The 24,971-nt window shown below is 40.1% G+C and overlaps 1 protein-coding gene across 1 annotated transcript in view; it reads left to right on the forward strand.

Moving 5' to 3' along the window:
- The window catches only part of XPNPEP3 (X-prolyl aminopeptidase 3), a 60,037-nt gene that overhangs the window by 30,009 nt on the left and 5,057 nt on the right, over positions 1-24,971 (forward strand). Inside the window, exons 5-9 of the mRNA XM_068560945.1 lie at positions 10,727-10,789; positions 11,577-11,690; positions 15,973-16,058; positions 23,517-23,697; positions 24,777-24,897. Of these exons, the coding sequence (XP_068417046.1) occupies positions 10,727-10,789; positions 11,577-11,690; positions 15,973-16,058; positions 23,517-23,697; positions 24,777-24,897 (565 nt within the window). The remainder of the gene's footprint in view (positions 1-10,726; positions 10,790-11,576; positions 11,691-15,972; positions 16,059-23,516; positions 23,698-24,776; positions 24,898-24,971) is intronic.

Consider the following 24,971-nt stretch of genomic DNA (forward strand, 5'->3'; position numbering starts at 1 on the left):
GCATTGGAAGGCGAAGTCTTAACCACTGGACCGCCAGGGAAGTCCCCAGACCTTCATTTTTATTCCTTTCACAGTAGCATCCCCTTACCCCCTGAATTAATTCTGTCATCCCTAAGGGGCTTATTTTCAGCCCTAAGCAGTACTGCACACTGTGCTCCTGTATCCAGTAGACCTAAAAGAATTTCTTCTCGACCTCCAGTCATTGACTTACACATTTGTAAAAGGTCTTGGGTCCCCTGCCAGGAATTGGGTCAAGAGACCTTGGCCTTCATATCAATCTTCTTCTTCCATTACCGCCTTAATATTGAAAGCCAGTATTTTGGTATCTGATGATAGTGACTCATTGGAATCTTTCTCTTTCTAAAATTCCTCTAAATCAGATTAATTGAGTGTATCTTCCTTGAGATTTTTATATCCTGAGGAGTTTGAGGACAAGCGGTTGCAGGTTCTCCACCTTACTGTAAAATTATCATTGTTTGGCACTCTGTCATTTTCTTCCTTTTCATAGCATTTTTAATTAGCCATATAAAAATGAGTTTTGCTCCCTTATTTTCTTTCCATTTGCTACTTTTTATTGTAAAATACATATTACCATTTTAAGTGTACAATTCAGTGGTATTAAGTATATTCACATTGTTTTGCAACCATTACCATTATCTATTTCCAGAACTCTTTAATCATCCCAAACAGAAACTCTGTAACCTTTAAACAATAACTCCCAATTTCCCCTTTCCCCTCGCCCCAGCCCCGATAACCTCTAATCTACTATGAATTTGCCTATTCTAAGTAAGAATAGGCAAATATTCTTCTTATATAAGTAGAATTATGCAATATTTCCCCTTTTCTGTCTGACTTGTTTAACTTAGCAGAACGTCTTCAAGATTTATCTGTGTCATATATATATCAGAACTTCATTTCTTTTTGTGACTGAATAATATTCCATTGTATGTATAGCCTGTATCTGTATTTTATTTATCCATTTATCTGTTTATGAATACTTGGGTTGTTTCTACCTTTTGCCCATTGTGAATAGTGCTGCTATGAGCATTGATGTACAAGTATCTGTTTGAGTCCTTGCATTAAATTCTCTTGGATATATGCATCAGAGTGGGATTGCTGGATCATATGGTAATTCTATGTTTAACTTTTTGAGGAACCATGTGGCTTCACCATTTTACATTTCTGCCAGCAATATACGAGGGTTCCAATTTCTCTACATCCTCACCAACACTTGTTTTTAGGTTTTTGGGGGTTTTGTTTGTTTGTTTGTTTTGATAATAGCCATCCTAATGGATGTGAAATGTTATCTCATTTTGGTTTTGATTTGCATTTTCCTAGTCACTCATGGTATTGGACATCTTTTTGTGTGCTTATTGGATCTTAGTATATCTTCTTTGGAGAGATGTCTGTTCAGTTCTTTTGCCCTTTTTGTAATTGGGCTGTTTGTCTTTTTGTTTTTGAGTTGTAAGAGTTCTTTACGTAGTATTCTGAATACTATGTAAAGCATCAGATATATGGCTTGCAAATATCTTCTCCCAGTCTGTAGGTTGTCTTTTCACTCTCTTGATAATGCCCTTTGACACACAACAGTTTTTAATTTTGATCAAGTCCAATTTATCTAGTTTTCTTTTTTTGCTTATTTTGTTGTCATATCTAAAAATCCATTGCCAAATTCAAAGCTATAAAGATTCAGCCCTATATTTTCTTCTAAGAGTTTTCTTTAGTTTTAGCTCATAAGGTTAGTTCTTTCATCCATTGTGAGTTAGTTTTTGTATGTGTTTCTTAGCAGAAACATAGAGGTGAATCTTCATGACCTTGGATTTAGTAGTGGAGTCCTAGATATGACACCAAAAGCACTAGCAACAACAGCAAAATAGATAAATTGGGCTTCATCAAAATTAAAAACTTAAAAAAAAATTAAAACCTTTTGTGCATCAAAGAATATTATCAAGAGAGTGAAAAGACAACTTTGGAATGGGAGAAAATATTTGCAAATCTTATATCCGATATAGATCTAGTATCCAGAATATGTAAAGAACTCTTAACAACTCAACAAAAAAAAGACAAGGGTTCAACTTCATCCCCTTGGTGTCCTCTTTCTTACTGATTTTATTTCTCTTGTAAAGTCCTAAACTCATTATTATCTTTTTATTATCCATATGAGGAAGTTGAGATAAAAAATCTGAAACTACCTGTTTACATCCTCCTGAGATCCAACAGCAAAGTCACATATGAAGCCCCTGCTGGTGAGCATCCTTTATCACAGTGTCTGTTATAAACTTAGTAAGGGGCATTCCATAAGGGTGCTCATTTCCTTCATCATACAGCCAGTGCAGTACTGCCTACATCCACAGCATTTCTGCAGCTTCAGTAGGCACCAACCATTTATAAGACAAGGGAGGGCTTCCCTGGTGGCGCAGTGGTTGAGAGTCTGCCTGCTAATGCAGGGGACACGGGTTCGAGCCCTGGTCTGGGAAGATCCCACATGCCACGGAGCAACTGGGCCCGTGAGCCACAATTACTGAGCCTGCGCGTCTGGAGCCTGTGCTCCGCAGCAAGAGGGGCCGCGATGGTGAGAGGCCCGCGCACCGCGATGAAGAGTGGTCCCCACTTGCCGCAACTAGAGAAAGCCCTCGCACAGAAACGAAGACTCAACACAGTCATAAATAAATAAATAAATAAATAAAAAGAACGTGAATTTCTAAAAAAAAAAAAAAAAGGGAGAAGCAGGGCAATTGCCCATCTCTGGATATGTATGGTGGACCCCTCCCTTAATGCATTCTAGTAAGCTAGGGGTTTCTCTGTAGCTACAGTGAGCCCTAATTTCCCTCCACTCAACAGTGTTTAAACAGAGACACTGCTCCTTGATCTAAAATTCTTAGGAACCGTTTTTAGTTCATCAGGGTGTTGCATGTAAATCTGAAAAATGGCTCATTTCCTTCACCGAATAACCCCTTCCGTGATTTTTTTTTTTGTCCTCCATCAAACAGTTTGCCCTACCTGAATTATCTTAGTTGTAGTGTGTATCACAAGCTTAGTTGGTTCATCAAAAATTACAGTGGCCCAGGTTCCTTTGGTTAGAGCTTTACCTGCCGCTCAAAGTGGGTGAAACTCATCTGAAGAGGATTCTGAACTTTCTCAGATCAATGCTGAAAGCCGCAACCGTATCACTGAGTTTTTAACAAGACCACTATCGGTTTGCAATTCCTTTCCAGTCCATTATGCTAGCTGCTAAAGTTCAGGTTCTGTCATTTTCAGATTCCACTGATTTCAAAGCCAATGCTACTTTAAACCAGTGGTGGCTTGGCAATCATCCAAGCTCATAGTATTTTTTTTACCCTTTTTATCAGAATCATTCTTTTTCTTTCAAAATAATGCCTTTACCATATATTAAGAATAATTCAGATATGCTGGAACAACTGGATATCTACATGCAAAATAATGATCTTGGACCCCTACCTCATACCGTATATAAAAATTAACTCAAAATAAATCAAAGACCTAACCTTAAAAGCTAAAACTATATAAAACTTAACAGAAACATAGGGTGAATCTTTATGACCTTGAATATGGCAATGGATTTTTAGATATGAAATGAAAATAAGCAACAAAAGAAAAACAGATAAAGTGGACTTGATCAAAATTAAAAACTGTTGTGTGTCAAAGGGCATTATCAAGAGAATAAAAAGACAGCCCACAGAGTGGGAGAAAATATTTTCAAGCCATAAATCTGATAATGGTCTATATTCAGAATACTATGTAAAGAACTCTTGCAACTCAAAAACAAAAACACAAACAGCCCAATTACAGAATGGGCAAAAGAGTTGAATAGACATCTCTCCAAAGAAGGTATACAAATGAAAAGATGCTTAATATCATTAGCCACTAAGGAAATGCAAATCAAAATCTAAATGAGATACCACTTCACACCCAATAAGATAGCTTATTAAAAAATAAACGAACAAACAAAATAACAAATGTAGGCGAGGATGTGGAAAAATTGGAACCTTTGCACATTACCAGTGGGAATGTTCAGTCACTGTGGAAAATACTTGGGGGGTTCCTGAAAAAATTAAACAATTATCATATGATCTGACAGTTCTTCTCTTAGGGATATACCCAAAAGAATTAAAAACAGGTACTCAAACAAATACTTGTACACAAATGTTCATTGAGACACTATTCAGGATAGCCAAAAGGTGCAAACAACTCACATGTCCATCAATGGATGAATGGAATAACAAAATGTAGTATATATATCAATACATACAGTGGAATACTATTCAGCCGTAAAAAGGAATGACATACATTCCACAGCATTGATGAACCTTGAAACCATTATCCTAAGTGAAGCAAGCCAGACACAAAAGATCACATATTGTATGATTCCATTTATATGAAATATCCAGAATATGTAAATCCATAGAGACTAAAAGCAGGTTGATGCTTGCCAGGGGCTAGGGTGAGGGGGATATGGAAAGTAACTGCTTACTGGGTACGGCATTTTCTTTTGGGGTGATGAAAATGTTTTTGAACTAGATAAAGGTGATGGCTACACAACATTGTGAACATAGTAAATGCCACTGAATTGTTCACTTTTATTGGTTAATTTTATGTAATGTGAATTTCTTCTCAGGTTTAAAAAAAGAATGAATGAATTAGATGCCAACTGTACTAACAATGGCAGTTAAACAGGTCAGTTGTTAAAGAAGACTCAGTGACAGTGCTTACAAGTCTACAGTTAGTACAGAAGAAGGGTACAGTATAGCAACAGCATTAATGTAAGAATACCTGTCACACCCAATGGCTGTCTCACAGCCAGGTCCAGAGAAGCTGGGTGCAGACTCCTATTGTCCTCCCTCAGTAAGGACTGGGCATGGTACATTTTCTCTGTGGCTCAGGAACCACAGATGCATGTATAGAACACCTTGGAACCAGGGAGCCCCAGATGGAATCTCAGCTAGGGATTTTTGGGTTTTGGTCACATTAGCATATTCCTGCTATGAAACAGCATAGCCCTTCAGAGGTCCCAGGGAGACCAAGTACAAACCATTAATCTCACTGTTATCAGTACTGACAAGCTGATAACAAAGTGCTTGGAAACTCTTCTCAACGCTGTTAACCAGCATATTTCAGACTTTGACCAGGATCAGTGCTGAGTGGGAACTTTAGCAAAACAGCTCAGACTAATTCCAGACCTGCTGGAATTAACCTCACAGCAGAATAGCACACAGACATTTGAAGGCTGCTTTCCTGTGTTCTACCTGTGTCTTTCCAAAGTGAAGACTTGTTTTCCTTAATTATTCCTCATTTGTTATATTTTCCCTTATTTTGGTAACCCTCCTCTGTATGTGCTGTAGTTTGTCAGTGTCCTTCAAGGACAGTGTCCAGTGCTCTTGCCACGGCCAGACCAGCAAAGACTACTTATAGCTAATTATAAATGTGATAAGCATATGTCTTTGTCTTCCTGCAAATCACTGATTTTTTTAAAAATTATTTTCTTTTTTTTTTTTTAATAAATTTATTTATTTATTTATTTATGGCTGTGTTGGGTCTTTGTTTCTGTGCGAGGGCTTTCTCTAGTTGCGGCAAGCGGGGACCACTCTTCATCGCAGTGCGCGGGCCTTTCACTGTCGCGGCCTCTCTTGTTGCGGGGCACAGGCTCCAGACGCACAGGCTCAGTAGTTGTGGCTCACGGGCCTAGTTGCTCCGCGGCATGTGGGATCTTCCCAGACCAGGGCTCGAACCCATGTCCCCTGCATTGGCAGGCAGATTCTCAACCACTGCACCACCAGGGAAGCCCTAAATCACTGATTTTTAAAATAAGGAAGAAAAACTAAAACTAGATCTGTGGGATAATGTTAAGGGCTCCAGAGGAATTGATATCAGTCCAATGATCAGATGTCTTTGAATAAGGTGTAAAATCAGTTTTAAATCTACCTGGGAATATTCTGACCCACACTTCTGTCAATTGTCCACACATAGTTATCCTGAGAGACTATTTTAAGTATTGTCCTAAAATTTAGAAGTATTAAGTCTGTGGTATTCCCTTTATCTACCAATTCAGTAATGACAACAGACAGGGAGATGGAATTTGGCCTTATTTTTCTTTCTTTTTTTTTTTAAGAAATCCAAAGAGGATTTTTTGATTTTTTTTAAAATCTTTATGTAGTTATTTATTTTTTGGCTCATTGGGTCTTCGTTGCTGCGTGCGGGCTTTCTCTAGTTGCAGCGAGCGGGGGCTACTCTTCGTTGCAGTGCACGGGCTTCTCATTGTGGTGGCTTCTCTTGTTGCAGAGCACAGGCTCTAGGCGCATGGGCTTCAGTAGTTGTGGCTCGCGGGCTCTAGAGCACAGGCTCAGTAGTCGTGGTGCATGGGCTTAGATGCTCTGTGGCATGTGGGATCTTCCCGGACCAGGGATCGAACCCGTGTCCCCTGCATTGGCAGGCGGATTCTTAACCACTGCGCCACCAGGGAAGTCCTGGCCTTATTTTTCTTAATAAACAATTTCTAGCTGTCAGTGATTGTATTCCCTCAGTTTTCCCAATTCTAATCTAGAATGTTTCTGTAAGATTTTTGGATATTTGGGCAAAATAGTTTCCTTAAGAATAGTTATGCTAAGAAAAGCAAAAACAAAAACCCCAAAACAACAAAAAAGAATAGTTATGCTATATTTCTGTGGCTTAGCCCAAACAAAAATTTCCCTTCTTTTGGGGGTCAAGCCAAATATAATTTGTGCCTATGTGATACTAATCAGTTGGACTGTGTGGCACTCTGATTTGGTTTAAAATAAGTAAAGGACCTTGCCATTAGAGTTAAGTAATGTTTACAGACAGAGAATTGCTACAATATTTGGGCAGAAGGAAAAGTGGGGTGGGAGTCAGACTTTCTCCAGGTCTGATCTCGCCTGTGGCTGAACGCATATCCTGCCTCCTGGACATCTCTCCCTGAATTTCCTGTAAGTATCTAAACTTGTGCTCTCCCTCCACCAAACCCGACTCTCCTCCTGTATTGTTTCTCATGGTTAATAATATCAATGTTTACCCAACAACCATAGATAGAAATATGGAAATTATCCAGATAATTGCTTCTCCCCAACCCTTATATCTAATTAACTAGTCCACAAGTGCCCTCCTAGGGAGGCAGAATAGTGTAGTAGAGAACAGACCTGGGTTTAAATACCAAGCTGTGTTATTTTGACCTATGCCTAGCACAGTGGGACACCTAGTATCCCTTTGCTGTCTACTTGCTTCCATTATTGCCTGAGTATAACTCTACCGTGGCAGAGTGATCTTTATAAATCTGATGTCCCTCTCCTACTTAAACAACAGGGTGGCTCCTTGTTGTTTTCAGGATTACATTTCAACATGCTCATGCAAGGCCTTTCATGGTGTGGCCCCTCCTACCTACCCTTCCAGCTTCATCTCTTCTCGTTCCTCCATATGTGCTTGACATATGTGCTGACATATGTGTTCCAGCATATGTGCTGGCCATCCTGAACTCTTTGAGATGGGCCATAGTCCTGTGTCATCCCTCTGCCCTGAGTGCCCTTCCCCTCCTTTCCAAATGGCACAGTCTCCTTATTCTAACATCACCCATGTGGGGACACACACACAAAACCTTTATGAAATCATTTGTGAAATACTTCTTCTCTCCACTCTCCCTTCTCCATAAACTATACAGTATCTATTCGTGATGTACTCTGATTATGAGATGCACAGGGTGAAATGCAAAGAAAACCCATTTTACATTTTTAAAGGGTCAGAACACAAACATTTAAATAGCACCTAGTGGGACTTCCCTGGTGGCGTAGTGGTTAGGAATCTGCCTGCCAACGCAGGGGACACGGGTTTGATCCCTGGTCTGTGAAGATCCCACATGCCGCGGAGCAACTAAGCCCATGCGCCACAACTACTGAACCTGCGCTCTAAAGCCCATGAGCCACAACTACTGAGCCCTCACGCTGCAACTACTGAAGCCTGCACACCTAGAGCCCGTGCTCCGCAACAAGAGAAGCCACCGCAATGAGAAGCCCACGCACCGCAACAAAGAGTAGCCCCTGCTCGCCGCAACTAGAGAAAGCCTGCGCGCAGCAATGAAGACCCAGCGCAACCAGAAAATAAGTAAAATTTTAAAAAATAGTAAACACATAAATAAAACAAAGTTTAAAAAAATAAATAAATAGCACCTAGTGAGGTAAGAGAGTTAAGTGTTAGTTGGGAGTGTGGGCTACATTGTGACAACACAACCTAATAAGTGGCAATCATAAAGTTTGCCCCTTGGTCTTTACGGAAGAGGTATCACACACATAGTGAGGATAGGTGGCATGAACCACATACCATATATACCTGGAATCATCTGTGAAGAAATGGATTCATAGGAAGCACACTGATTACAAAAAGAAGTAAAGCAAAATCAGGCATTTGACCACCTACGAAGCAAAAGGAAGTTTTCTATCTTGTTTAGTCTGCATAGCAGTGTAAAAGAACCATGACTTCAAAAATTCTCTGTACTATTCATTAACAGTTTGAAAGGAAATAAACAAAAAGACAAATCCCTCTTTTAAGTGTATGAGCCTCAAGACTTCCCTGGTGGGTCCAGTGGGTAAGACTCCGTGTTCCCACTGCAGGGGGCCTGGGTTAGATCCCTGGTCGGGGAACTAGATCCTGCATGCATGCCTCAACAAAGATCCCACGTGCCTCAACTAAGACCTAGCACAGCCAAAATAAATAAATAAAATAATAAATATTTTTCTTAAAAAAAGTGTATGAGCCTCAGTAGAGCTACCACACTTTTCCTTTTTTCTGTTGTGTTTTTTTATTTTCTTTCCTTTTGGCCACGCCTTGTGGCTTGTGGGATGGGATCTTAGTTCCCCTGTCTCCAACCAGGGATTGAACCCATGCCCCCTGCAGTGGAAACTCGGAGTCCTAGCCACTGGACCACCTAATTAGTCCCTAACTAATTTTAATTGCTAATTCATTCAGCAGATATTTATTTTAAGTACCTCCTGTGGTGGCAGGCACTGCTTTAGGTTCTAAGGATACAGTGGTGAGCAAAACAGACTGTCCCTGTGTCCCTATCCTCAGTCTACATACATTACTGAGGAGAGACAGTAAACAAATATATGATATATAGTCAGCTGGAATTAAATACTGTGAGGAAAAATGAAGCAATGGAGGGGGATAAAGTGTGATGGAAAATGCTAATTTAGGTAGGGTGGTTAGGAAAGGCCTCTCTGAGGATGAGACATCTGAAGAAAGATCAGAATGAGAAAAGGCAGCAGGCCATGCAGATATTCCCATTACATCCCACTTGCTTTTCCTCTCTTGGGCTTTATGATGATGTTACCTTGTATTAAGAAGTGTTATTGGCTTCCCTGGTGGCGCAGTGGTTGAGAACCTGCCTGCCAACGCAGGGGACACGGGTTCGAGCCCTGGTCTGGGAAGATCCCACATGCCGCGGAGCAACTAGGCCCGTGAGCCACAACTACTGAGCCTGCGCATCTGGAGCCTGTGCTCCGCAACAAGAGAGGCCACGATAGTGAGAGGCCCCGCGCACCGCGATGAAGAGTGGCCCCCACTTGCCGCAGCTGGAGAAAACCCTCGCACAGAAACGAAGACCCAACTCAGCCATAAATAAATAAATAAATAAGCAAATATGGTTAAGAAAAATATATTTTAAAAAAAAAGAGCAATAAATTGTAGTATTCTTTAAAAAAAAAAAAGTGTTATTAAAAACATTTCTTCTTCAATTCATTACTTCATTTAACAACTTGAGAGAAATTCCTTTCTAGATGTAGTATCATATAATCATATTCCTGTGCAACTGGTTTGTTTTTATCCCACAGACATTGGAAATTATATAGCCAACAGAGTTTCCCTTTTCACATTGACTGCTAGAAAACTCAGAGATTAATTTGTGGCCTGTCCATATTAGCCATAGTAGTTGTGAAGGTCATTATAGTATGCCTCTTTTTGGTTTGGTTTTGTTTAGCTCCATTCCTCTCAAGCCTTCCTTTTTTTTAACTCTACCATGAATTCATGCTATCTTGTATTTTATGTATCCATGTAAGCCAATCAGAATCCTTTTTGGAACAAGGTACAGTGGTGAATTATAAACGTGTGTTTATAAAGATAGAAAACATGACACATATAATGTGGCTATCACAGAGAATTACAGTACTTATACTGATAGTATAGGCCGGTGGTTCTCAACTGTGGGCAGTTCTGTGTCCCCCAGGGGACATTTGGCAACATCTGATTATCACAGTTGGGAAATGCTACTGTCATCCTACATTGAACAGGACAGCCCTCAAACAAAGAATAATCTAGCCCAAAATGTTGATAGTGCCAGGGTTGGGAAACCCTGCTGTAGACTGGACCAGTCAATCCACAATTTCATACATTCCAGGGCTGTAGAAGCATTTTGTAATGTAAATGTCAAATGTGTTTCCATGTAGCTTATTCTAATATACAATGTATATTCTAAGTGGGTAGGTTGGGTGCCCTTCCACTAAGTCTGTCATCAGTCAACTATTCCTGAAAGCAATATTTTCCTCTTTGGAAATCGGTATTATGATGCCCACAAAGCCATAACTTCAGGTTGACAAAGTTGGGGAAAAGTGTGCTTTTCGTTTGAGCTCCAATATTTTGAACATTTGAATAAGCAGCGTAGTTAAAATGAGACTGTGTTCTTTTCATTCTTCATTCTTCATTCTTTTTGCAGGCTTTCATAGAGACCATGTTTGCCAGTAAAGCCCCTGTAGAGGAAGGCTTTCTTTATGCTAAGGTGAGCATTAAATGGCTGGAAAAGTTTTGTTGGACGCAAATGTAATTTCATTGATTTGCATATATGGCATCCAGTTGGCTTTCATGGAAATGAGCAAGATATCAGTGGAGAGGATTTGGTTCTTAAATGTCAGTGGTAATTTATTAGATGAGTCTAAAATATGTAGATCTACAATTAGATGGAGAAAATTGCGAAGCAGAACAGGTAAAGAAGGAAAGACTTTCGCAAGTGTGAGTTAAGAAGAATAATACTGTTTAAGTAAATGTAAAGGCAAAGAATCTGAGGTGGTGTTGCAGATAGTAGCAGATATGAACCAGTCCCCAGCTCCATCCTAGGATATAATGAAATTAGTAGAATTTACCATTTGCCTAGCATCCTTTTTCACATTTCCAGAGCATGTAGGTCGGTAGCTATTTGAAAGGTTGAAATTGGTAATTTAGAGCTGTTGTTAAAAGTGCAAGCCATATTTCAGTGTTGATCTAAATAAGAAAAAACAAATAGTAACATGTAAAGTATCTGACCGTTTCTCTGTATTCAGCCCAATCATAGGTTTTCGAGAAAAGAACAGATTTAATAATAGAGTTGAATAACAGTATTGGGGTGAGCATAAAAGAAATGGCCTGAAGTTACAGCATAAAAGTTTGGTTAAAAAGATGTGACGAATAGTTTTCCATTGTTAACTTAAGTACTTGAATGGAGGTATGAGCTGTTGAAGAGAGCCTGGGCTGGGGCTGCCCTGAGGAAATCTCAGTCAGACTTTCAGTCGTACTTTGCTGTTGTTTTTCAGTTTGAATTTGAATGCCGGGCCCGTGGTGCAGACATCTTAGCCTACCCACCTGTGGTTGCTGGAGGTAATCGGTCAAACACTCTGCACTATGTGAAGAACAATCAACGCATCAAGGTACACAGATCCCCTTCAGTGCTGCTTCCTCTGGGTCCAGATGCCTTAGTAGAAAACTCTAACCTCATGGTCCCCTAACCTTCAGCTTTCACAAACTGCTATTTATAAATCCCTTACAGACATGATCTCATTTGATCTGCACATTAGCAATGTGAGATAGGAACAATTATTAACATGCCTGTTTAATAGATGAGGAAAATAAACTAAAAAATTAGGTAACTCATTAGTGTAGAGCTGACTATTCTAGTCTAAAGCCTCTGCTCACTTCATTTGATAAAACTCCTTTGCTAAGGACTTGTGGCAACAGTGGACCAAGCATATTTTGGGAGCAGACAGGTTTTACGACTATCTTGTTAGCTGTGAGGGAACTTATTTTTTATGGTTTTCTCCCCAAGTGACTATACAAGTAAAGAATCGTGTATTCCTTTATTAAGTCTATTTTTAATTATCTACTTTAATTTACAGTAAATTCAAAAAAATATATAGCAAACATAAATTATACAATATAATTTTTTTTAATGAATACCCATGAACCAATGACTCAACTCAAGAGCCAGAACACTACCAATATGTTACATCTGCGTACGTACCCTTATGCTCTGGCACCCTACTGCCTCCCTCCCAAAGGTCACTAACCAGTATCCTAAATTTCTGTTTGTCATTCTCTTGATTTTTTCAATAGTTTTATCACAAAGACATGATTCCCCAAACAATATTAATTAGTTCTGCTTGTTTATGAAATATATAAAAATCATATATTGCTATATATAGTTTTGGGGACTCAAACTTTTCTTTTAATTCAAGTATGATAAGACAAATTTTTTCTCAAGTATTTGTATCTATTTACACTCCTACCAGCAGTGTATAATTCTGTTGACCACATCCTTTCCATCCCCTGATATTATCAGACTTCTTAATTTTTGCCATTTTAGTTGGAATAAAACAGTATCTCATTGTGGTCTTAATTTCCATTACCTCAGTTACCAGTGAAGTTAAGCATCTTATCTTTGGCATTACTGCTTTCAACTTGCTAATGTGTTGTTTAGGATATTCTGATTTGTGTACATGAGTGAGATTGTCTTATAATTTTTCTCATACTGAATTTATGGTTTTCATTCAAGGTCAAACTAAACTCATAAAATGAATAGTTTATTTTTTAATATTATAAAATGGTTTGAATTAATGTTTCTTGAAAATTGGGTAGAACTCTCCTGTGGAATTATTTGGGCCAGATATCTTTTGTGGGATTTTTAACTATGATTCAATTTCTTTAATATACTGAGGCTTTCTATTTCTTTCTTTTTATTTTTATTTATTTATTTATTTATTTTACATTTCTTATTGTAAAATGTAACTACTGGAAAAGTATTTAAACCATAAAAGAATAGTTTAATGGGTAATTATAAAGTTAACACCCATGAGACCGTTACCCAGGTCAAGAAATAAAACATGTTGGCAAGCTACAGCCCTCTGGGTGAAATCCAGCCTGCCACTTTGTTTTTTAAATAAAGTTTTATTGGAACACAGTGGTTTCCACTCCCCCACCCCCACCCCCACCCCCACCCCATGGCAGAGTTGAGTAGTTGCACCAGAGGCAGTACGGTCCACAAAACAAATATTATCTAGCCCTTTACAGGAAACACTTAACCCCTTAAATAGGACATTACTGTGTCCCCACCACCCCCAAGAAGCTTTTCCACCATGTGGTCCTTCCCTCCCTGTGATAACTCCTTCTCTCCCTGATAGGGTAACACTCTCCAATTTTGATGGTGATCATGTCTTTGCTTTTCTTTTTATTTTACAATTAATAAATAATGTAGTTTATATAGTTTGGTTTTGGTCATGTTTGAACTTTATGTATTTGAAATATTATGTCTGTGTCTTCTTTTGTACAACAGTATATTGTTGTATGCCGCTGTAGTTTGTTCATTGTAATTGCTGGAGTGTAGAATAGCAGGTAGAGCATGGTCTGTGAAGTTAAATATATTTTCATAAGAATGCTAAGACATTATATTATGTGCTCTTTTTCACTCTTGTTTTCTCTCAACTGTACGGTGAAGTATCCCAGAGGCCTTATGACATGCAATATCACACCAAATTGAATGCAGAAGCAAATATGAGACTCCAGCTGTCTTCTATTTGTCTATGCTAGACAGAGATTTGCAAAAATGTAAAACAATGCCACTTTTCTAACTAAATATTTTTATTCAGAAAAATAGTTATTTTCATTAAAAATGTTATTTTAGCATGTAATTAATGGGTTTATTGTTATTTTTAAATGAATAAATATTATGAAATTTTCTCAGTTTGAATTTCTTAATGTGATAAATATCCATAGGTGGATCATCAGTTCCATCAGTCTTCATCAGTTCTAGGAAATTCTCAGACATTATTTCTTCAGATATCATCTCTCCTACATTCTCTCTGTTCACTCCTTCAAGGTCTTCAGTTAGATGTATGTTAAACCTCTTTTCTGTTTTCAATAGCTAATGTTTCTTTCATTTTACATCTGCCTTGTCTGTCTGTGTCATACTCTAGGGGATTTTGGTAGGTCTGTCTTCCAGGAAACTAAATTTTCTCTTCATTTGTCTAACCTACTACTTCAGCCATCCACTGAGTATTTTATTTCAGCAGTTGTTTTTATTTCCATTTGGTTCCCTTCAAATCCACAGTTTATTCTCAATTGTCTCTTGTTGCTTGTTATCCTTTGTGATTCCATTTTTTATCCCTTTTAACTATTTAAATTGCTATTTCATAATAGCAATTCTGTATCTGATAACTCCATTGTGTGGAATTCTGGAAGATCTAAATTTGGTATTTGTTGTTCCTGCTGACTCTCACTCGCAGTGACCTACTGCCCCCTGTGCTTGACAGCCTTTGGTTGTGAGCTCATATTTGCTTGTTGTTATTTTTGGGAAATTATGCAATCCCAAATTTGGGCGCTATTTCCTCTAAATGTTATCTTCATATGCTTTTGCCAGAAGTGAAGTGGGTCCTAATGACCTGGGGCCCTATTATCCCCTGTGAGTGTCCTGGGTTAATGCAGGAATCTCCACTTCATCTTCCCCACTTTGCAACACCTTCTTTCCTATATACTGTAACACTTACCTTATCACTACTCAGCTCTAGTTTCAGTTCTGGGTTGTTTTTATACAAGAAAAAAAGTCTTTAAGATGTCTCTTATATGATGTAATGTCAACATTTCATAAAATATATTTTTGTCCAGGATCTAGTTGTTATCTAAAATTTATTCTATCATTTTTCCAGAAACAAAAACCACATTCATTATTCTTGCCATTATTATACATGTACTTATTTGACCATTATTCTACTATGTGCCAAGTTCTGTGCTTATTTAGATATGATTAAGATATGGCCTGTCTTCAAGGGCATAAATAGAAAATTTCAGTATAACATGACAAGTAGTAAAAGAGAGATGTACCCAAAGTTTTTTGGTTTTTTGGTTTGGTTTTTGTTTGGGGTTTGTTGGTTTGTTTGTTTTCCCCCCACATGTATTTTGATGGAGAGCAGAAGGGGAAGTGATATTCTAAAGTTAAATGGTTACAGGTAATTATACTTGAATAAAGGCCCTGGATACCAACCTATATAGGATTTTTTTAATTAATAGTGATAATGGTGGGCTTCCCTGGTGGCGCAGTGGTTGGGCGTCGGCTTGCCAGTGCAGGGGACGCTGGTTCGAGCCCTGCTCTGGGAGGATCCCACATGCCGCGGAGCGACTGGATCCGTGAGCCACAGCTGCTGAGCTCTGCGCGTCTGGGGCCTGTGCTCCGCAACAACAGAGGCCGCGATGGAGAGAGGCCCGCGCACCGCGATGAGGAGCGGCCCCCGCTTGCCGCAACTGGAAGAGAGCCCTTGCACAGAGGCGAAGACCCAACACAGCTAAAAAAATAAATAAATAATTAAAAAAATAAAGGAATTCCTTTTAAAAAAAAATAGTGATAATGGTAATATTTATGATGTTAATAAATCATAAATGCTAATGCTTACACCTAGTAATTCAAACCCAAGCACTCTGGTTCCAGAGCCAATGCACTTAACCACTCTACAGTGCCATCTTTCTTGAGCCAGTGTGAATTCATATGAAAAACTTAGATGCTATTTCTTGTGAGAAGGAACCAGAGAAGATTAGTCTCCTTTAAAGTAGAGTTTTTGTTTTGTTTTGTTTTTTATAAAATGAAAGGCATGAAGAGTTTAAATTAGAAGAAGAAACAACTGACAGTCATTAAGTCACCTACTTTTACCTGTCTTACTTTTGTTCCAGGATGGGGAAATGGTGCTGCTGGATGGAGGTTGTGAGTCTTCTTGCTATGTGAGTGACATCACTCGTACCTGGCCTGTCAATGGCAGGTAGGGCTTCCACAGATCCCACTGCTTCTTAGGAGTATGAGTTAGAATTTGGATATATTTGGAATAAAGAACTAAAGAAATATACAGGTTCCCTCTAGCTCACATTAACTGCCTTTACAAAGCTCCTGATTATTTTCTAAGACTGCTTTATTCATCATATCAAGGATCAGGCACCTAAAAACACCTAGTTAACATGTGTGCACACACATTTTTTAAAAACAAATTTAAGTTTTTATTTTCTGAGTACAAAGATAATATTTAGGTTATGGTAGAATAGTTTGGCCAGATTAACCCTCCACAGATAACGATTATAGAATCTGGACAAAATATTAGAAACAAGTATTTGAAGGCACTAGAGAGCTTCCTAAAAGCCTGCAGAAACTGCAGCGTAAGTCTGTCCTTGAAAGAAGAGCTATAATGGGTTAGATGTAAGTGGTTAGAGTTTTTTGCTTGAGGGCACTCCCCAATCCACACAGCTTGGGCAGCAAGAAGCCACAGCCTTATTGGCCTAAGGTGTCAAAGGACAGAATTAGATACTAGCAAGGAACCAGAAAGATGGGAAATCCTGAAAGACAGGGTACTGCAAAAAAGGGTGAGGTCCAAAATTTGCATATAAAATATTCCAAAATCCTTGGCTGATCACTACATTATATTCTAGGGCGAGATCCCAGGAGGCTCAGCAAAATACTGGCAGCCAGAATTTGAATGGACTGAACAGAGATTTTAGTTGCTTCCCACTAAGAGCAGAGCTTGCAGTTTGAATCCAGCCAAGTTAACAAAATCACTCTTCAGAAGAACATAACAGAATTTTAGAATCTCTACATTGTATCATTCATAATTTCTACTGTTCATTTTAAAAAATCACTAGACATAAGAATCAGGAAAATGTGACCCATAATGAAGAAAAATATAGTGAATAAAAACAGATCCTAAGTAACCCTAATGTTACAATTCGCAGATGAGGACTTTAAGGCAGCTAACAATAGCTGTGCTCAAGGAGTTAAAGGACGATATAAGTGTAATGTGTGAACAGATAGAGAATCTCAGTAAGAAACCAAAAACTATAAAAAGAATCAGGGATTCTGGAGAGATGGCAGCAAATAATAGTTTTTCAGTCTTTCCGAATTTTCAAATAAGAATAGAACAACTAGGTAGTGACTGGTACCCCAAACACCAGGTAATGGGATATCACTAAAATCTCAAAATACAAACAGTTATGAACACACTATGTACAACCACAAGACCTGGGTGGTATCAGTATCTGTGTGGAAGGAGAAGGAAGCAGCAATGGTGGGGGAGGCTAACTGACAGACCTGAAAACAGGAGAACCCCAAAATAACCAACAGCTATTCACAGTCAGGATGATGAGCCAATTTCAGAACAGAAGCTGAAAACGGGAAGGATTTGCCAGTCCAGTGGCCCAAGAAAGTCTGAAGGTGCTGGGCTCCCTTCTAGGACAGGGGCTCACACTTAAGAGAAACTGCTGGAAGTAGAACAGAAATTGAGCAGGTTAGGAACTAAAGAGAGGAAGGAATGAGATGATCCAAATCAAAGAGGGGAGAAAGGGAGTCCCCTGGCAGTCCAGTAGTTAGGACTTGGCACTTTCACTGCCGTGGCCCGGGTTCAATCCCTGGTCAGGGGAAAAGATCCTGAGGGCCATGCAGTGCAGCCAAATAAATAAATAAAACCAAAGTGAGGGAGAGAAACTAAACCAGGAAAGATCTGAAACAAGCTGCCTTATTATTTTTTTTTTTTAAAGTATTTGGTTTTTTCAATTTATTTATTTATGGCTGTGTTGGGTCTTCGTTTCTGTGCGAGGGCTCTCCCCAGTTGCAGCAAGCGGGGGCCACTCTTCATCGCGGTGCGCGGGCCTCTCACTATCGCGGCCTCTCTTGTTGCGGAGCACAGGCTCCAGACGCGCAGGCTCAGTAATTGTGGCTCACAGGCCCAGCTGCTCCACGGCACGTGGGATCTTCCCAGGCCAGGGCTCGAACCTGTGTGCCCTGCATTGGCAGGCAGATTCTCAACCACTGCGCCACCAGGGAAGCCCCAGCTGCCTTATTTTTTACCACTACACCAAAACAACAGAAGATTACACTCTGAAGTAAAATCTTTTATAAATCCTGCCTTATTCTAAAAGTAAAGGAAATTAATTTCATATAAAATAAGCAATTAAAAAAGCATCTAGGGGACTTCCCTGGAGGTCCAGTGGTTAAGACTCCATGCTTCCACTGTAGGGGGCGTAGGTTTGATTGCTGGTCAGGGAACTAAGACCCCGCATGCTGCTCAACACAGCCAAAAAAAAAAAAGCTTCTAGGTTAAATCTCATAAAAAGTTATTAAAAGCAAAAGGAGAATAAGGAGCAGAATAACATCCCTACAGAAATGAAAGCATGCCAGAAAGACATGACTACAAAATAGATCAAAACAATGCCCTTTTGTTTTAAAACAAGCTAAAAATTTTTAAAGCAAATCATTCAAAACATGAAAAAACAACATATATCAGAATTAGAAAGTCTTGGTAATAAAGTGACAAACTCAGAAAAGAATTAGAAATAAATTTAAAATCACTTCAGGGGCTTCCCTGGTGGCGCAGTGGTTAAGAATCTGCCTGCCAATGCAGGGGGCACAGGTTTGAGCCCTGGTCCGGGAAGATCCTGCATGCCACAGAGCAACCAAGCCCATGTGCCACAACTACTGAGCCTGTTCTCTAAAGCCCAACAGCCACAACTACTGAGCTTGAGCGCCACAACTACTGAAGCCTGCACACCTAGAGACCGTGCTCCGCAACAAGAGAAGCCACCGCAAATGAGAAGCCCACACACCGCAACGAAGAGTAGCCCCCGCTCGCTGCAACTAGAGAAAGCCTGTGCGCAGCAATGAAGACCCAACACAGCCAAAAATTTAAAAAATTTTTTAAAAATAGGCAAAGAGTTAGAACATACACATGAAGGAAGCCCTGAAGAAGAAAACCAAAGCAAGGGAACAGAACAAATACTAAAAACTATAATTTAAAATTTTCCTGAAAAAAGAAAATTGAAACTACCTTAGAAAGAGCACACTACGTACCTGAGAATATCAGCCAAGAAAAAAAACAACACCAAGACATAGTCTAGTAAAATTCTGAACCTGCAAGGAAAAGAAAAATTCTTTTGGGGATCTAGAAAAAAAGAGCACACTATTTATGAAGGAAAGGAAGCTAGACTGTTACCAGACTTTTCAAAAGCCAAGCTTTATGAAAGAAAATAGCATAACGTATTGAAGATGCTCAGAGAACAAAAGTGTGAGCCAAAGATTTTATCTGCAGCAAAAGAAACTTTCAGCTATAAAGGGTACAGATCATTAGGTGGGAACTTAAGCAACATTACTCCCATGAATCTGCTGGAGCTGTGTGATCAGGAAAGAGGATATCACTGTAAACCCTACAGATATCAAAAGGATAATAAGATAATATGTGGGGCTTCCCTGGTGGTGCAGTGGTTGAGAATCTGCCTGCCAATGCAGGGGACACGGGTTCGAGCCCTGGTCTGGGAAGATTCCACGTGCCGCGGAGCAACTAGGCCCGTGAGCCACAATTACTGAGCCTGCGCGTCTGGAGCCTGTGCCCTGCAACAAGAGAGGCCACGATAATGAGAGGCCCGCGCACCGCGATGAAGAGTGGCCCCCACTTGCTGCAACTAGAGAAAGCCCTCGCACAGAGACGAGGACCCAACACAGCCATAAATAAATAAATAAATAAAACCCAAAAGTTAAAAAAACAAACAAACAAAAAAACCTACTTTGAAACCTCCGAAAATTTGCAAGAATAGTAACAACATATGTTCTTCCCCTAAATGCTTCATTTAACATTTAAAAAATAAAATAAAATAAAATAAGATAATATGTGAACAACTATGTGTATTCATCATTGTTAGTCATTGAGGAAAAGCCATGTTAAACCTCTGCACATCCACTAGAATGGCTGAAATTAAAGAGACCAACCATACCAAGTGTTGGCAGTGGTGCAGTGCAACGGGAACAAAAAGACTTGTACAAGAATATTCATAACAGTTTTATTCACAGTAGCCAAAAACTGGAAATGACCTAAATGTCCATCAGCAAGAGAATGAATACACAAATTGTGGACTATTCATACAAGGGAATACCACTCAGCAATAAACAGGGAACAAACTACTGATCAAAATAACACCATGGACATTATTCTTAATGAAGGAAGTTCAACACAAAAGAGTACATATTGTCTAATTCCATTTATATGACATGCTAGAATAGGCAAAACTAAGGTGAAAATAATCAGAACAGTGTTTCCCTCTCGAGGTGGGGGTATTGATTAGAAATAGACATGAGGAACTTCCATGAGGGGGATGGCAATGTTCTATGTCATAGGGATATGGATCTAGATCAGAATTCTCCAGAGAAACAGCCAGTGGGATATATTATGTATGTATGCATATGTAGGTAGGTAGGTTGGTTGATGATCGATTGATTTTAAAGAACTGGCTCGTGATCATGGGGATTGGCATTTCTGAATTTCGGAGGGCAGAACTGCAGGCTGGAAACTCAAGCAAAAGTTGATGTTGCAGTCTTGAGGCAGAATTCTTTCTCCAACATAGCCAAGTAGTTCTGGTATTTGAATTCATTTAGTTCAGGCTACCTTTTGATCCATGTTTCAGCCAACCAACCAAATAAACCGTTAGAGCCTTTCTGAGCCCTCAAGCTTCAGCATTGACTCCAGAATCTCTCCTTAGTGGACCCCTATCAATAAATTCAGCCTGATCCAACTTTATGTTCCTTCCACCATTAGCCAACACATGTACATCCATTTCTATACATATTCCCAGATTTTTGTCTATATAAATAGGAAAAATCGTGCAGTTCTTTTTGGATTATAGCACATCTCGTCATGGGTCACACTTTGTACCTAAACTTTTTGGGACCTGCTGGGAGTAACGTCTAGTTGTGGGTCTAGAAGCAACTACCAAGGCAGCTGCCTCTGGGGAGATACCTGTAGGTTCTCAGTCAAAACAGGGTTGACCTCCTCAGACAGGGGTAGAAGGGCTGCTTCTCCTAGCGAAGATGACTCAGCAGAACTTAGGGGTTCAGTGTCCCCAGCTTCATCACCATCAGCACATCCATTTGTCAGAATTGTAGAGCTCAGATTTGTACATTTCAGTGTATATAAAATTTACATTAGAAAAAGAATTGTTAAAAAATGTTTAGTAATACTGAGATGGGGTGGAGCATGGTTATACTCATCAGTGATACAAACATAACAGTGCTGATGATGGCTGAACCTGGGAGATGGGTGTGTAGGTTTTCATTATAGCACTACCTTGCTGACTTTAACCATTCTCATTAGGTGACATTTAGATTGTATCTATTATAATTATTTTTAAAATCACAGTGAACATTTTTGTATATTCAGCTTTTTTTGAATTTCAAATATTTTGTCAGGATGGCTTCTTAGAGCAGAATTACAAACTTAAATTTTATGAGCACCTTTAAGGCCTTTGATTTAACTGGCTGTACTAATCTACAATTCCATCAACAATGTATAGGGACTTCCCTGGTGGCGCAGTGGTTAAGAATCCACCTGCCAATGCAGAGGACATAGGTTCGAGACCTGGTCTGGGAAGATCCCACATGCCGCGGAGCAACTAAGCCCGTGCGCCACAACTACTGACCCCAAGCGCCTAGAGCCCGTGCTCCACAGCAAGAGAAACCACCGCAGTGAGAAGCCCACACACCACAGCGAAGAGTAGCCCCCATTTGCCACAACTTAGAGAAAGCCCACGTGCAGCAACGAAGACCCAACGCAGCCAAAAATAAAATAAGTTAATTTTTTTTTAAATGTATTAAAAACACATATTATATACCACCCCAGCTTGGTTTTTTTCCCTCATTCTTCCCCATTATTGATGAAGAAATTATTATACTAAGGACACTTGGAAACTAGTAAGTTATTAGTAGCCAAAGTTTTTTTTTTTTTAATTTTTTTTTAATTTATTTATTTTATTTTATGGCTGTGTTGGGTCTTCGTTTCTGTGCCAGGGCTTTCTCCAGCTGTGGCAAGCGGGGGCCACTCTTCATCGCGATGCGCGGGCCTCTCACTATCGCGGCCTCTCTCGTTGCGGAGCACAGGCTCCAGACGCGCAGGCTCAGTAATTGTGGCTCACGGGCCCAGTTGCTCCGTGGCATGTGGGATCTTCCCAGACCAGGGCTCGAACCCGTGTCCCCTGCATTGGCAGGCAGATTCTCAACCACTGCGCCACCAGGGAAGCCCCAAAGTATTTTTTTTTAAACACATACATTTTATTTATTTATTTTATAAATTAATGTATTTTACTTTATTTTTGGCTGCGTTGGGTCTTCAGGTTGCTGCGTGCGGGTTTTCTCTAGTTGCGGCGAGCGGGAGCTAATCTTCATTGCGGTGCTCGGGCTTCTCATTTGCGGTGGCTTCTCTTGTTGCGGAGCACTGGCTCTAGGTGCATGGGCTTCAGTAGTTGCGGCACGCGGACTCAGTAGTTGTGGTTTGCGGGCTCTAGAGCGCAGGCTCAGTAGTTGTGGCACGTGGGTTTAATTGCTCTGCGGCATGTGGGCTCTTCGCGGACCAGGCTCAAACCCATGTCCCATGCATTGGCAGGCGGATTCTTAACCACTGCGCCACCAGGGAAGTCCCATAGCCAAAGTATTGATTAGTTTATCCCATGACATCTGCTTTGCCTATAAGTGGATCCTTAGGCTCTGTTTTTTTTTTGTTTGGTTGGTTGGTTTTTGTTTGTGTTTTTTTAATGGTAAAAAAAAAAATGGAGAGGATCAAGAGTACGCCTGATCTGGCCCTCTGACTGCATTCATTGCTGGGTGCATCTTTTTTTTTTTTAAGTCTGTCATTTTTATTAATTAATTAATTTATTTATTTTTGGCTGTGTTGGGTCTTCGTTTCTATGCGAGGGCTTTCTCTAGTTGCGGCGAGCGGGGGCCACTCTTCATCGCAGTGCGCAGGCCTGTCACTATCGCGGCCTCTCTTGTCACGGAGCACAGGCTCCAGACGCGCAGGCTCAGTAGTTGTGGCTCACAGGCCTAGTTGCTCCACGGGATATGGGATCTTCCCAGACCAGGGCTTGAACCCGTGTCCCCTGCATTGGCAGGCAGATTCTCAACCCCTGCGCCACCAGGGAAGCCCATGGCTGGGTGCATCTTTTAGCCTCACCCCGTGTCTGTCAGCTGACCGTTTGAAGGAGAGATTGTTGTTGCTGCCCCAGCTTGAAGGGTCATTGCTCTTCCTGTTGAGCATCTAGGCATGACTGAGGTCCTGTCATTAATGATATACTGGTACTGACTAAATATCAACAATGCCCCATCATCATTGCTTTGGAGTTTTTCTAATCAAACTTAGAAGCAAACTTCCTACAATATCAGAGAGTTCCAAATTCGAGTTCTTGGGTTTTCCTGTCCCCAGGTTCACGGCACCTCAGGCAGAACTCTATGAAGCTGTTCTAGAAGTCCAGAAAGATTGTCTGACCCTCTGCTCCCCTGGAACAAGCTTGGATAACATCTACAGCATGATGCTAACACTGATAGGACAGAAGCTTAAAGAGTTGGGGATCATGAAGAACATTAAGGAAAATAATGCCTTCAAGGTACTTCACTTCCTTTGGCCCCATTTCTTAAGAACACCTGACATGCTGCTTAGTTTTTATCCTATGTAAAGCTAATTAGATTTAGAAATGGTGTTTGTGATTCTTCACCAGTAAGAGGGACTTTTTTTGAACATGAATTAAAACAAAAGGTACAGTACTTATTTCTACCAGAAGATGGCAGCACATCTGGTTCATTGCATACTGTGTAACTAGCTCAGTCTTCAGAAAACAAAATGAAGTCTGGTACAGACAGGGTGGAAGAGGACATAAAACGGAGGAGAGGTTAACTCTTAATTCTTTTGTAGTGATTTTGAAAAGGTAGGGGTCGAAGGGGAGGGTGTTTCTTGCTTCAGTAACATTGTTGAGACTTTTAGCAATATCCTCAGTTGCCATGTTTAGTGAATTTCATCTGCATCCAAAATGTGATGGTGTTCAATAGAAATTTAAAGCCTCAGCTTTAAATTAAATGGCATGTGACCATGCCAGGTGGTCAAACGAAACAGACCAGTAAGGCATCTCCTAGCTCCAAGTTTAGGCTGCCAGGGTTTCTTTTATCAATAGGAAAAAAGCTATAAATTCCTCCTGTTCATGCCAACAGATCTTTAATCAACAGATAGAAATATCCAAGCTAGTAAATGCCTCATAATTACTGTGTTACATGGTGTTTCATACCTACTCCACAAGTTGCTGTGAGATACTTAGGGTCTCCAGAGTAGCCTTCCTAAGAGGGACATGCGAACATTGAAAAGAGAACTATTCTAACATAATTATCTTCCCTCCCCCAAGAAAAGAGATTTTCATTTGCCATAGTCATTACTGGGCTTACCCCAGTTAGCATGCGTGTAGTATATTAAATTGTAAGAATAGAAATGTGGATTAGTTAGAATGCTGTTGGCAGAATTGCGTACAAGAGGTGGCAGTTTTCAAGTCTCTTAAGCATTAGCCCGAGGATAGGTGAAACAAGTGGCAGAACTGGGGGCAGGAGGCAGTATTAACACATATCTCACGGCGTTATATATGCCCAACTTTCCCCTTAAGGGGTCATTGCTCTAATAACACTGAGGTAATATCTTTTCCAGGCTGCTCGAAAATACTGCCCTCATCATGTTGGCCATTACCTCGGGATGGATGTCCACGACACTCCAGACATGCCCCGCTCCCTCCCTCTGCAGCCTGGTATGGTAATCACAGTGGAGCCAGGTAAGGGGCGGTGCTAGCAGCCTCTGATCCCTTGGGACATGTAATTCTAGTGTTAGATAGAAAGGTAAACACTT

The sequence above is a fragment of the Eschrichtius robustus genome, chromosome 13, assembly GCF_028021215.1.
Source record: "Eschrichtius robustus isolate mEscRob2 chromosome 13, mEscRob2.pri, whole genome shotgun sequence".
Lineage (NCBI taxonomy): Eukaryota > Metazoa > Chordata > Mammalia > Artiodactyla > Eschrichtiidae > Eschrichtius > Eschrichtius robustus.